Source organism: Nicotiana tomentosiformis, chromosome 10 (genome assembly GCF_000390325.3).
Source record: "Nicotiana tomentosiformis chromosome 10, ASM39032v3, whole genome shotgun sequence".
Lineage (NCBI taxonomy): Eukaryota > Viridiplantae > Streptophyta > Magnoliopsida > Solanales > Solanaceae > Nicotiana > Nicotiana tomentosiformis.
In genome coordinates, this window is record NC_090821.1 from 31,882,032 (window position 1) to 31,896,832 (window position 14,801).

Consider the following 14,801-nt stretch of genomic DNA (forward strand, 5'->3'; position numbering starts at 1 on the left):
CCCGGGATTGGATCTCCTCGAGAGTCTCTCTCCGAGATAGCCACTTCACATATTCGGCCTTCGTTATAACACGGGCTTCGGCTACCTCTACATCATTCTTGTACTGGGCCAGCATGTCCTGAGCTTCAGAGGCCTCGTTCAAAGCCATTTCCAATCTGGATTTCAGCGCCGTATACTCTTGGCCGAGGGCATCGCATTCTGCAACGACCGAGGCAAGCTTTGCCCGAAGCTCCTTATTCAGTCGAGACCATTTATGGGCCTTTTCTTTCATCACTTAGAGCTGAACTTTGGTCGACGCCAGATCTTCTTTGGTAGCATCTCACTCCGATGCTAGGAGGTCCATTTTGCCCCTAAGCTCATCGGTTGAAGCCTTGACTTCGTCCAACTCAGACCTGAGCTTGTCGATCAAGGTTATTTTCTCCTGGACCTGCGAGGTTGCGGCGTTATCATCTGTATTTAAACTCTCGATATCAATCTCGAGCCCTTTTACCTTGTCAACAAGAAGGGCATGGTCCTGTTTCGCTTTCGAAGCCTCCTTTTGGGCTTTCTTTAGCTCGGATTGGAGGACAGAGCGGTCAACCATGTCCCTAAAGACTTCATCCTTTTGCTCACATAGAGCTTTGTACATCTCCTTTTGCCGGACTTGCTCCTTGAGCTCGAAATCGAGGTGACTCACCTCTATCCTCGACCGGTGAAATATTTCATGGTGAACCACCGAGGCCTAAGATTTATAGAAAGAAAAATCGTTAAAATAACGTTAAGGAAAAGAGAACTCTGTAAGGTAGAAAGGAAGGAAGGTATACCCGATTTAGCACCTGCTGAGCCTCGTTGAAGAGACTAGGCTCGTCTACCTCATTCTTTTTCACTTGGTCCTCTTCGGTTACCAAGGAACGGAGGTAGCTGGCCACTCAAGCTGGCCCGGATAGCATGCTAGTATCCTCCGGTACTATGAACATGACCGTCTTCTTCCGATCAGGGTCCACACTCGGGGCGGGAAACTATTTCTCGAGCTTTGAGATCGAACTCGGCCCAGCATGCCAACATCTACGTCCTCGAAAAATGAGTTAAGGGCCTTGTCCACGGCCTGGGACGCCTCAATTAATTTTTCTGCGGTGGCCCGAGCCTTGTCTTAAAAGGCCTCCATATGAGGCGGTGACTCCGGAACGTGGATAATATCGGCATTTTCAGAGGAGGCCTCCCTCGAAATCGGAGGAGCTTCCTGCGAAGCAGTAGGTACTTGATCATCTTCTTGCCCTCGAGCTACAAGGGACTCAGGCTTTCGAGCATACCCCTCCAGGGGTGCTAACTCCAGGTTGACATCAATGGACTTGTAAGTGACGAATTCCATGTCGCCATCATCCTCAGGATAGTCCTTAAGCCGGTAAAGAGCTTCGGGATCCGGGATAGGGGCATTGAAAGCTTTCTTGGTGCTCTTTATGACCCTGACCACAATCCTTTTCTTCTTCTTGGCCTCGACAGGAGCGTCTGAGGAGTCGGGAGACCTTTCCTTCTTCTTCGTTTTCTCCTCTTTCTTCGCAGCAGCTTCGGCAGTAGGCTGTAGTGAAGCGGAGGATTTTTCAGACGGGGACGAGGCCACAACCTCGGTGATTGCCCAAAGTTTGGTGGTCTTGGGCAAGCCTAGAGGAAAAGACTTAGTCAAAATAATGACAAAATAAAAACGACCCAAAGGGAAATTCAACCAAAAGAAGGGGGACACTCACCGTGAGAACGAGTTTCCCATTTGCATTTGGAAAGCTTGCGCCACTCACGCTCGGAATAGGTGAGTTGTTTACATATGCCCTCGACCCACTCCCTAAAACGAGTACCGCATTGGGACTCGGGCAACGGCTGCATGTCAAATAAAACAAATAATGAGAAAGAAGAGTGGATTCAAAAAGAAAAGTACCTTGACAACTTAAGAGGAAGTGAACTTACGTTTTGAGTTCCACTTCTCGGGGAACGATAAGAACTCAGAGAAAATAAGATCCTCGGTCTTTATCCGCACAAATCTTCCATGCCAGCCTTGGTTATTGTCCTCATCAATGCAGGAGAAGGGAGAACTTTCTTTGCCCGACGATCGAGCTTGATTAAACCCCCTCGAAAAGCCTGGGGGCTGTAGACTCAGATCAAATGGTCAATTATGAACCGAGGCTCCTCCATGTTGTTAGTGAAATGATGGAGGAGGGTCAAGATCCTCCAAAAAGACGGATGAATCTGCCCGAGGCAGATCTCGTACCTCTTACAAAAATTGAGGATCACCGTATCCACCGGACTGAAAGTGAAAGCATACGTATAAACGCTTAAGTATCCTTCCACGTGCGTCGTGATGTCCTCATCGGTACTGGAAACGATTATGTTTTTGCCTTCCCATTTGCAGCCCTCTCGAACCACTTGGAGCATCTCCTCGGTGATGGAGCAGACGTACCTCTACGCCTCCTCACCTCGGCCTCCTTGTGCGGAGACTTTTTCAACTTTGAAGTCGTTGTCTACGGAGAAGCCTCCAGGGATAAATTCTGTGAGAGGTAGTCCCGGGGCTACTACCGGAAGGGTTGTCTCGGTGCCTGTGGCCGAGGTAGAAGTCGAAGGTGCAGTATTTTGGGGTACCGATTTCGAAGTCTTAGCCATCTTAATCTGGAAATATGAAGGTCTGAAGGTTGGTATGAAGATTTGAAGAATTGATATGAAGGTTTGAAGGTAAAGTATAAAGGTTTGAAGATAAGAGATGAAGATATAAATATGAGAAGAATAACTTATGAAGATTTGAAGGATTGATTAGCAAATAGAAAATTTGAGGGTAACTCAAGAAGGTTCGAAAACAGAAAGTAAAAAAGTGAAAAAAGGAAACCGGAGCTTTTATAGGGAAGTAATAATGAATGCATGACGTTTCACATTCGGTAACTACCGAGGGTGATCAACCGGCGGCCGACGCGTGTCCAAAATCAGAGCGACGTGACTGATGGGACATTTTTGGCTCGTCAACTTGTTTATGGTGTACAAAGGAATGAACCAGGGTCAATTAGTCACTTCTCATCGTTCCTACAAATCTACTCTCCGAGAAGTGAGGGGACTATCTGTGTACGGGTAAAATCGGGGATAAAGTTACCCTCAATTTTTCGATGAAGAAATGAGGGACAACATGATTCGACGCTGGCTTGGGTAAGGTCGAGGGTGCCCACAGATCGGAGCCCGGTGGGACGAATGATACGTCAGAAACTAGGCATGGCCAAACATGGGAAGAATCAAGCTCGAGCGAAACAAAGAATCGAGGTTAAAGGGAAGATGGTTAAAAAGGACGAACGAGGAGCCGAAACATCCGCCATCAACCGGATATTGCAGCGCGGATCATGCCCGATATATACTGTGGGTCGTGTTTTACTGGGAAAGAATGAAGAAAAAGGATTTTTTACCTTATTTAGACTTGTACTAGGGTTGAAATTCCCTTATTATATAAAGGGGAGAACCTTTTTATTTTTTTACTACTGTTGGCACGCATATCAAAGCAATAAAGTTTACTTTTGTCTTTTAGCAATTATTCAAGTGTTCTTCAGTTGTTCATTCCTTTAGTTGCAACCGAGTTCCATCTCGAGGGCTCTATCGGGACTGGTTTCTAGCATTCAAAACCAATGCCAGGCTTAATTATTTTATCACATTTGGTTTGGTCGTTTTGCTTTCTTTTAATTCAATTATTTGTTGCTTTCTTTTAATTCAATTATTTGTTCTTTCTTTGATCATTCATGTTAAATTAAATCATGTATCATTTAAACCGCATACAAATTTAATTGTTGCTCATTTTAAGGGTAAACATGTACATATCATGAAGTTTCCAATCAATCAGAGGAAAATGTTTTAGTTTCTCAATTGGTGAAGTGCCAAACTCCAAAGTATAGACATTAGGGATGTTATCCTTTAACCCTTCAAGTTACATGCGAATTTAGTATTAACATGACATTAGCATGATGAGTTGTAGTAGAGGACTTATAGGAGGGTAAAGATATGAAAGGGAAATAATTTGGGTTGCGAAGATCAAATATCAACTTATAAAATTTATATAAATCTGTCAAATCCCAGCAATTATATCGAGAAAACTACTCGAATACTTTAACACCAAATGGTCAATCCATTACATCATTTACGTTTCTCTTATGCATCCATTTAAGTTTCCTTAAATGCCTTGACTGTACATTAAAACCTAAAAATTATAGGTACTTTTTCGTCCTCTCAATAAAATAAAATAACCCACTTTTCCCTTTTCTTTTTTCTTTACCTTCTCTCCCCACGTCCATGGTGAAACTAAAGCAAATGGTGAAAAAATTTTGTCAATGCCAATCACTTCCCACAAGTTTGGCTACATTGATTAGATCTCTGATGAGGAGATCGATTAATACAATGGATAGCTTTTTTCAAGCTTTGCTGGACACAAAAGTCAAACATGGTCCAAGCCTATAATCCAGAGAAGGGACTCAAGTGTGATATTTTCCAATTTAATCTTTGTTAAAATGAAGGTGAATGTCGGATTATTAAAGAAAATAAAGTCATATAAAATTGAGTGTCATACGAAGACATGAAGAGATATTTGTTGACTTTTATTGGAAAATTTCCTGTCTCAAACTCCTCAAAATACATCTCCCTCACATCATTTGGGAGAGACGGGCGGGGAGGGGAAGATGAAAGGTAGAAGGAAAAGAGACGGAGGAGCCCCCACCCCCCCGGGGGGGGGGGTTGGGTTGAAAAGACCAAAAACCTCTCCTTGCAATAAGTTATTAGGGGCATTTAGAAAATGCTGAAAATAGGTACATTGCTAATACTATTTTCATGTAGTATATTAGCAAGGCCCTGTATATGTACGCTTGTGTCTAAAACACCAGCAAGAAATTAGATATAATTTTATGTTACCTTGAACATGTTAGTTTTGAAAGAAAATGTACGCCTTATGCTACTTAGAAACTTAGACTCTTCAAATGGGTTATGAAACGATACAAGAATAATTTGTAGAGTATTTGAGAAATGTCATATAGAAATTACAACACGAATGTGCTTATCCTAAGAATTCAACTTTCTCCCCATAAAAGGAAGGATATTCTTTCAATTCGTTGAATATAATTTTCAGTATGTTTATATTTTAGAAAAATGTGTACTGTATGACTCGACATTCACGTGCCGAAAAACTATTACTAAAAGATATCGTTTTTCCACACTAAATGGACATTCAGGTTTCATTTTTACACCCATCATTTATCCTTTCATTTTTCAACTTAAAGAGCGAAGTGCATATTCTTTAAACACGAATGTGCTGATCCTAAGAATTCAATTTTCTCCCCGTAAAAGGAAAGATATTCTTTCAATTCGTTGAATATAATTTCTAGTTTTATATTTTTTAAAAATGTGTACTGTATGACTCGACATTCACGTGCCGAAAAACTATTACTAAAAGATATCGTCTTTCCACACTAAATGGACATTCAGATTTCATTTTTACACCTATCATTTATCCTTTCATTTTTCAACTTAAAGAGCGAAGTGCATATCTGATTCTTCGGTTTCAAAGTCAACTAGGATACGATGGTGCTAACCAAACAAGTCGTATATCTCTAATTCGTTATCATAATTTAACATGCTTGTTAAGACTAGTATGTGCGTCTGATTACAAAATACACACTACCTTGGTTACGTATAAGAGTCATGCAGTAACCCCAATCACTAGGATAAAACCGCAGTAAGAACTGACCACCCGAAGCCCAGACGATAAAATAATGTGAAAATAACACACGTTAGCTAGTTTTCGGACTAGTAATTGAAAAATAGTCGGTGTTTGCAAAGTTACTGAAAAATGATCACTATTTTGCTGAAACACAAAAAGTTCTAGCATAATATGTTGGATTATGAAGCTCCTGCTTATAAACTTCTACTATATTATGTTGGAACTCCAGCACACAGAAAGTTCCAGCATAATATGTTGGATTATGAAACTCCTACGTATAAACTTCCAGCATATTATGAAATTCTAGCACATTATGCTGGAATCCCATATGTAAAAATTTGACTCCAACATGTTATGCTGAAATATTTCCGGATTTTTAAGGGTATTTTTGTTCAAATTTTATTAACATGAAAAAGTGGCAAAATTTCGATTACTTTTAAAACAGTAGCTATTTTCAATTACCAGTTGTAAATCTGGCTATTTTTTATTTTATTTTTCTCTAAAATAACGCATCAGGCTATGTTACTGGGACTTGAGATGTCTACCCAATACCAACTATACGAAAAATATCATCTTACAAAATAAAATCCATTGAAAAGCTCACATTAAAATAAAATAACAATTATACATCCACTCGCTCTACAAATTCTACAATAATATCCCCCCCCCCCCCCCCCCCCCAGAAAAAAAAATTCTAAATATTGGAGGATACGATAAGACATCAGATATGAAGAGATTCAAGTGCAGTCAGTTCAACCAGAATCAAACTAAATTGCTAATAAGAAACTTCCTATTGAATCTTGATACCAGACTGTAGACCAGCTTGAACTTTGTTTGAGAAATGTGACTCAAGCCTGTAAGCGGATAAAAATTGATAGCTGAAACTGCTACATGCATAAAATAATAAAAACCAAACTGTGAAAAAAGACATCTGGAGTACTAAAGAGCAATATACTTGCCTGGTTGCACATTTGTAGTAAATTGTCTCCGGAGAATTGTAGGTGCGAGCATTAGCAAACATCCTTCTGACATCCGCAACAAACATATCAAATGTCACATAATATAACTCCGACTCAACGCGCTTCGACATTGTTTTTAGATCTGCATTGTACATAACCAGAAGAAAATGTTACAACTTAATGATAAATGAAATTAAAAGAGGAGTCCAGAGGGAATGAGCGGTTAGATTTAATCTTGACGTGCAAATGATACACATCCTAAAAGTTTAGCAAATAGAAGATTGCATGGCACAATCAGACGCCTATTAGACCAAATCAAACCAAATGAATGGAACGATTCATGAATCTTCATACATGTTGTATTTCACCAACCCACAACCACAACAAAACAAAAAGAAATTGGGCCGCACGCAGACCTGTATGTTAGGAAAAGAATTATTAGAACTCTGTCCACCCCTCTTTACCCTCTGTAGCCGAACTTTCGTATTTATTACTTAAAAGGTTCCAAAATATGATTTGGCCTTACCTCTCACATGGTAAAGTACAAAGAAAGAAAAGAAATAGCTGAAAATGAAAAGTTGTACTGGAAATATCAACCTCATGACATGCAAGTCTGTGATCAAACAATGAAAAGAAATTTGGCCACAATTGCATGTATAACATTTGTCCGAGTGTATGCACAATTGTAAGACCTTTTGAAGTATCTGTCCATGCTTTAGCAACAACAAAAAGGACGAAAAGAAAGGGCATTCTATATTTGGCTAGAAGAAGTCAATCAAGATCAGCAGGTGCTAGAATAAGTTTCAATCAGTAAATAATATCCAAATTACACGACGAACAACTATAAACTTCTGTCTATGAAATAAGAATTGGGTGGGCCTGACTCTAATAGCATGTTAAAGAAATGGACCTTGGACTTAACTCAACCCCAAAAACTAGCTCATGGGTTGAGGATTGTCCAATACCATATAAAGAAACCAAACACCTCACCCATAGCCGATGTGGGACACCAACAATGACAATATATAAGCTCTATTTAGGCTGCCAAGTGTGTTCATTTTAAAGTGAAGCGTAGCAGAAATCAAGTTGCTCTTTGGCAAGCTGAGTATACAGTAGCTTACGGGGACAAAGGGAAGGTCTATACATAATACAATACCCACACAGACAGTTACATTCTATACAGAAAACAGAAAGAAGAAGCTACTTCAGTAGTAACAGCACTCATCCAGAATCAACCATGCAACCTCCAAGTGTATCAAAATCCATGCCCATGAGCGTTACAGGAATAATGGCATTGTAAGATATTTTTAAGATAAAAGGGAGGTGAAATAAAATGAATTACGTGATAACACATATCATCTTTCAAGATATAACCGACGAAATCGAGGGAAAAAGAAACAATAACCAACTTATTACATAGTAAAGTAGGTAACGATGAATCGAATATACTTTTGGTACTATTTAAAATGAAGCGGACAACAGTCAGGTCCGCGCCTAAGAACTATTGGCCTGGAAGAATTGCAACAAACACGAGAGGGAAGAGGATCTAAAGGGGAGAGAGAGAGAGAGAGAGAGAGACTGCACCTGACCCACACTGTGCATCATATGGCAAAAAGAAGAGGATCTAAAGGGAAGCCAAACTCGACTACAGATTGGAAACATTTGTTCGTGAAAACTATTTGTGGAAAAAACAAGAAATAATTCAAGTGGATGACCATCTTGAGAGCTCATTAGAGCTTTAGCCTTTAATTCATGTAGCAACTGCTTGGTGCATAAATTTCAAGTAGATGATTAACCAATTAAAAAAAGAAAAGAGGAAATTAAAAATAAATTTCAAGTAGATGATTAACAACTACCAGAGAAACAAAAAGCAAATATCAATTACCTATTGGATCTTTGATGATGTCATAATAATCGGGAACATCCCGTGCATCAACAGGTTCTTTGAACGGCCACGAATCAGGATGGTCATGCATTATCTGCTCAGGACAGAAAAACTCACTAAAGAAGTGCCTATCTAATCAAACACAGAAACAGTGCACTAAACCCAGCGCTAGCTGGCCTTTTTGCACCAAAAGCTTTAAATAAACCAAACAACCAATCAATCAACCAGCAATGATAATACCAAACTAGTGAGGCTCACAATATGAATCTTCTATATGTTCCGCTAAGAATTTTAGAATAAATTATGGCTGTGTAAAGCTAGAGGTTCTCTAAATCTCACACTTCTTCCCCTGGGGACCTAATGTAAATGTAACAGCAACTAAACCTTGATCCCAACTAGCTGATAACAAGTGTACCCACAAACTAGTGCATCTGAACATCTATGTAAGACATAGACAAACCATTTCATCCGATCTTATCTTATTTTGAACTCTATATGTGTTAGTGCTCTATGACAATTCGTTTTTTGTTAATCGTGGTGTCCAGGCCACCTCACGAACACCTCGACTAATTTCATAGAATACCTGCTATCTCCCATCAGCAACAGGTACCAATCAACTCTATCCACCAAGGCTGGACAGATGGGAAGAAATCAAGAAATCACCTAGTGTTTTTGCCTCCTCTGGAATTTAAACGTGAGACCTCTGGTTGTCAACTCATAGTTAATATGATAATTTCCACTTGAGTCCAAACTTATATGTGCCGAAAAAAACATCCATTTTAAAATCGATATTTTTATAACACTCTTCTTGTCAATGCATTGGGGTTTTTAAGCGTAGCATTCAGCCTCCAAGTACAGCTTCGGCTCAACGTTCATGTTTAAGAGAGTGGCAGCTTGAAGGGGATTGTTAGTAAAACTGTAAAAAGAAAAAAGAAAAGGAGAAAAATATGCTGAGAATAAATGGTAAATGGTTACAATAAAAGAGAGCTCTTTTTATGTGAGTTTTGAGCTACAAAAAACAAGGAAAGTTTTCTAATTCCAGGAATTCTAAATAATGATATGCTCCTCCATCCCATTTTATGTTAGGGTGTTTGACTGGGCAAAGAGCTTAAGGAATTAAAGAAAACTTGTAACATGTATGCCAAATGTATGCAAAGTACCAAAAAAATGTTTTGATGGGTGATAGTGAGAGTTTTTCTATGATTATCTCTATTTTAGGTTTTCGGGGAATCCTCCTTAATAGAGAGCACCCTTTTCCCTCACTCTTCTTTCCCTAACATGAACCTTAACTCACCAAAGCCATGTCATTTCAGTAGTGGTTATGTCTCTAACAATCAGGCATGTCATTAAGGGTAAATAGGGATAAATTAAATAGTTAAAAGAGAAAGATGTCACTCTTTTTTGGGACAGGCTAGAAGGACGTATGTCGCATAAAATGAGACAGAGAGTAATCATTAAGAACATTTATAGAGTATTGCTAATTATTCTCTAGAATAACATAATTATTGAGAGTTCTCTATGAAATATGCTTATTAGTCTTATTAACTTTCAACACGTCCTTCACCTCTACGAAGTGAAACAAATAATTATTGCTTATTTAAACAAGAACTACTGAAAAAACTAGAATAGTACACATCTCCCGAATAGTACCGCCCTAATAGTGAACAATCATGAGCGATGAAACCAGTTCTAGAATCATTTGACAGTGTTGATTTGTGAATATCTAATTATGATCAGATCTAATTTATAGAATCTAAATAGCAATGATAAAATCAGATTTACTAGGCTGTTAAGTAATTTAGGAAATTAGATCAGCTGAAATCATCCCAATTTATGGGATTACACTGGGTTTTTTTGTTGTTGTAGATCAGCTGAAATCATCCCTTGATTCTCAGATCTCCCAGAGTTAAGGGATCAGCTTCCTAGTTTGTTTTTCTTTGTACTATAAATTTGTATCTATACATATGAACAGTGTTATCAAAGTGAAAATCGTAAAAAAAACCTCTAAGGTCTATTGGGGTTTTAAGCGCAAAGCGCAAATAAAGCGCGGATTTTAACGAAAAAAGGCACAATGGAGAAAAGCTAGAAATATGCATGGGCAATCCAAGACTAATATCTATAAGCATGAATACCAAATATATGGACAAAGAAATTAAAGAAAATTTACGATAAAGTGAAATATCAATTGTCTAGGGTCGCCTCTTCAGGGCTACGCTTATTGGCGAGGAAAAGTATGTCTTAGTGTCTTTATGACAACATTAAAACGCCAGCAACGCGAGGCGAAGCGCTCAACATGTTTTGAGTCTCGCTTCAAGGTTTAAGCACGCTTTAAGCGGGCCTTTGATAACACTGCAGATGAATACAATTAAGCAAGTTTGGTACCAAAATTTACATAGTATCAAAGTAGGTTTATTCTTGTGTTGTTCATGACTAAAACGGCATTTATTAGGCAATGTCACCCAATGGCATCAACAAAAGTTCTGTTAAGTCTAGTCCCCCCACCCCCACCCCCAAAACAACTATGAACCAAGGTGGCGACGCCTCTCATTTGTCTTTTTAGCTTACTTCTCACAAGCTGAAAAGCAAGAATTACTTGGAATCGGCGTAATATGTGTGTTTGGCAATGGATGGTCGAGGGAAACTTGGGCATTTAATGGGAGAGACGAGAAAGCCTGAACCAGGAGACCAGAAAACTCGATGAACGCTTTGAAGATTAGAAAACTCGATGGTAATCGCTTGGCTCCAAACTCCACGGAACATGCCATAAGTAAACGATATTTGTTTCTACTCACTGCTAGGGATATCTGAAGGCTGTTAGAGAGACTTATAGCCTGTTTGGCCAAGCCTTTTTTTGGGCCAAAAGTGCTTTTTTTGGCCAAAAGTGTTTTTTTCCAAAAATTGAGGTGTTTGGCCAATCATTTAGAAGGAAAAAAGTACTTTTGAGGAGAAGCAGAAACAGTTTTTAAGAAGCAGAAAAAAGTAGTGTCTCTCCAAAACCACTTTTCTGAGAAGCACTTTTAAGAAAAATACACTTAGAAACAGTTTTTAAAAGCTTGGTCAAACACTAATTACTGCCCAAAAGTGCTTTTCAAATTAATTAGCTAAACACAAACTGTTTATCATCAAAAATACTTTTTTGAAAAGTAATTTTGAGAAAAACACTTTTAAGTAAGCTGAATTTAGAAGCTTCACCAAACAGGCTATATTCTGATGTAGAAAATGCTTCTCATATTTTTGAATTAAAAATCAAATTGTAGAAAGCTAGACAGGGGGAGAGAGGATTTACTATAATAAGATGGTTTCGATATGGCAAGAATTAGATCAATGCTATAATGGTGAATGGGAGCGTCCTAAGGATCGCATTAAAGTAGTGAAAAAAAGAAGAAAATGATAGAGTATACCAATTTCTAGCAAGATTGAACCATGAATTTGCTGAACTTCGTTCGTGAATCGTTGGAAAAACACCCACTGCCCACTTTGAGGAAAACTTTTTCTGAGTTTAGGCGAAAACTTTTTCTAAGTTTAGGCGAGAAGAAACAAGGAGAAATGTTATGCTAAAGACAAATTCCAATATGGAAACGAAAAATATAGACTCCTCTGCTCAACAATAACAAACCCACGTGAAATCCCACAAGTGGGGTCTGGGGAGGGTAATGTGTATACAGACCTTACTACTACCTTATGAAGGTAGAGAGGCTGTTTCCAATAGACTTTCGGCTCAAGAATAGTGAAAATGAAGCAATAAACAAACAATAGCAACAACAAGGTAATAGGACAACCGAAACAAATGGCACAACGTGTAATAACAAAGATCTAGGAATACAAAAATACAAGAATAGTGCCAATACTACTGGTAAGAATGACACCACCATGTAACAAGGAACTAGGAATAGGAAAATACAAGACTAGTACTAATACTACTGGTAATACTACGAGAAACTCTCAACTACATGTCAACCTACAACCGTAATTCTCGACTTCCACACCTTCCTATCGAGGGTCATGTTCTCGGTAAGCTGAAGTAGTGTCATGTCCTGCCTAATCACTTCTCCCCAGTACTTCTTAGACTTCCCCCACCCCTCCTCTTACTCGCCATGGTCAACCTCCCACACCTCCTAACCAAGGCATCTGTGTCTCTACTCTTCACATACCCGAACCATTTCAGCCTGATTCCCGCAACTAGTATTCCATAGGAGCCACGCCCACCTTATCCATAATAACTTCATTTATAATTTTGTCTTTCCTGGTATGCCCACACATCCATCTCAATATCATCGTTTCTGCTACTTTTATCTTCTAGACATGCGATTTCTTGACTGGCTAACACCCAGCTCCACACAACATAGTCGGTCTAACTATCACTCTCTAGAACCTGCCCTTAAGTCTTTGTGGCACATTCCTATCACACAAAACACCATATGTGAGCCTCCATTTCATCCACCCCGGTCCAATACGATGTGTAACATACTCGTCAATCTCCCCATTACCTTGTATTACAGACCCAAGATATTTGAAATTATCTCTCTTGGGGATGACTTGTGTATCAAGTTTCACGTCCACTTCTGCTTCATGCATCCCAACACTGAACTTGCACTCCAAGAATTCTATTTTCGTCCTACTCAACTTGAAACTTTAAGACTTCAGGGTCTATCTCCACACCTCCAGCCTAGCGTTAACCCCGCAACGCGTCTCCTCTGCTCTAGTTGCTGTGAAAAATGAAAATGACAAGAAAAAGAATTCTTGGTGTGATTTTGGCAAAAATATACTGGCACACTCGTGAGACCTACTGGAAGAATCCATGGGAAACTGCCTAACTGGAAGAAAAAGGAGCAGAAAACCATCGTAGCCAAGCCTTTAAGACTACCAGTGAAGAATAAAGGTTGCAAACTTCTCCAGAAATGCCACCATTCACCAAGGATCAATTAGAGCTACTACACAAACTTATCCAATCTCAACTCCAAACCAGTAAAAAAATCCTTCCCTTCCTACTTGTTCTTTTGCCCAAGTAAAACAAAATAAAGGGCAAGTAAAACATATGTTCAAGGCCTTTTATGTTATGGTTGAGACACAATTTCATGAGAAGATTCAAATACTTCAGAGTGATAATGGGAGAGTGTTTTTTAATGACCAGCTAGGCAATTTTTTCACTTCTAAGACAATTGTGCACCAAAGTTCTTGTCCTGATACACCCAACAAATGGAGAAGCTAAGAAGAAAAGTAGGCATCTTATTGAAGTAACTAGAGCTTTAATGTTCACAGGTGGAGTCCCTACATTTCTTTAGGGAGAAGCTCTTTTTCCTGCCACCTATCTTATTAATAGGATTCCCGTGTTCTAGGTTCTAAAACTCCTTTCAGCGTGTTCAAGATATACTTTCCTACTTCTAGATTGACTATTGATCTATCTTTGAGAGTCTTTGGGTGTAGTTTATTTGTTCATGTTCTTGATCATAGTAGGAGTAAACTTGATCCATGTGCTAAAAAATGTGTTTTTGTTGGCTATGCTCCTAGCCAGAAGGGATACAACTGTTATGACCCAAATATTAGGAAGATTATTGTCACAATGGATGTCACCTTTTTTCGAATCTCAGTCGTTTTTTTGGACCTCATCTGCTAGGGAAGAAACATAGTGAAGATTCGAGCGATAATAGGGATCCTCTTGACCTCACATGTGAGAAACAAAATGATCTATGTTTTGTGATAGACACTGGAAATTGTACATATGGTGATGAAACAGAAAATAACAACCTAGATAAGGTAAGAGATCGTGACTTAAATAATGAAAGCAAACAAACTGAGACCATAAGAGTCTTTTCATTACACAATTAATAACAAGGACTGGGAACAAACAAAGGAATTACAGGTTTACTCGAGGAAAAAACGGAACCAAGAAAAAGAGATTAAGGACTCTCATCAGAACCAAATGTCTGCCCTGCAAGATCTCACTGAAATACAAGGTAATTCTCCAAAATCTAACTCTAATTTAACCCCTCATACTTTAGATTGACCTTCTGATTGCCAATCATAAAGGGTAAGAAAAGTCATCAAACATCCCATGTAAAATTTTGTATCATATAGAAACTTGTCCCCTTTGAAGAGAATCCTTGGAGCAACGGTAAAGTTATCTCCATGTTACTTTACCTCCATGTGAAACATAGGTCAAGGATTCGAGTCGTGGAAGCAGCCACTAATGCTTGTATTAGGGTAGGCTGTTTACATTACACCCCTTGGGGTGCGGCCTTTCCCCAGACCTTACGTGAAC

At 39.0% G+C, this 14,801-nt stretch overlaps 1 protein-coding gene across 4 annotated transcripts in view; it reads right to left on the reverse strand.

Annotated features, from left to right (window-relative positions):
• Window positions 1-6,236: 6,236 nt before the first annotated feature.
• LOC104112773 (histone acetyltransferase GCN5) overlaps window positions 6,237-14,801 on the reverse strand; it is a 47,670-nt gene continuing 39,105 nt past the window's right edge. For 2 of the 4 annotated variants that reach the window (XM_033660423.2, XM_033660424.2), the window contains exons 11-13: window positions 8,543-8,636; window positions 6,658-6,799; window positions 6,237-6,552 (exon numbers count right to left, since the gene is read on the reverse strand). In XM_033660423.2, coding sequence (XP_033516314.1) covers window positions 6,489-6,552; window positions 6,658-6,799; window positions 8,543-8,636 — 300 coding nt within the window. In that variant the 3' untranslated portion in view covers window positions 6,237-6,488. Of the gene's footprint in view, window positions 6,553-6,657; window positions 6,800-8,542; window positions 8,637-14,801 lie in introns of those variants that run through there. The other 2 variants (XM_033660426.2, XM_009622789.4) reach the window with 2 other exon arrangements.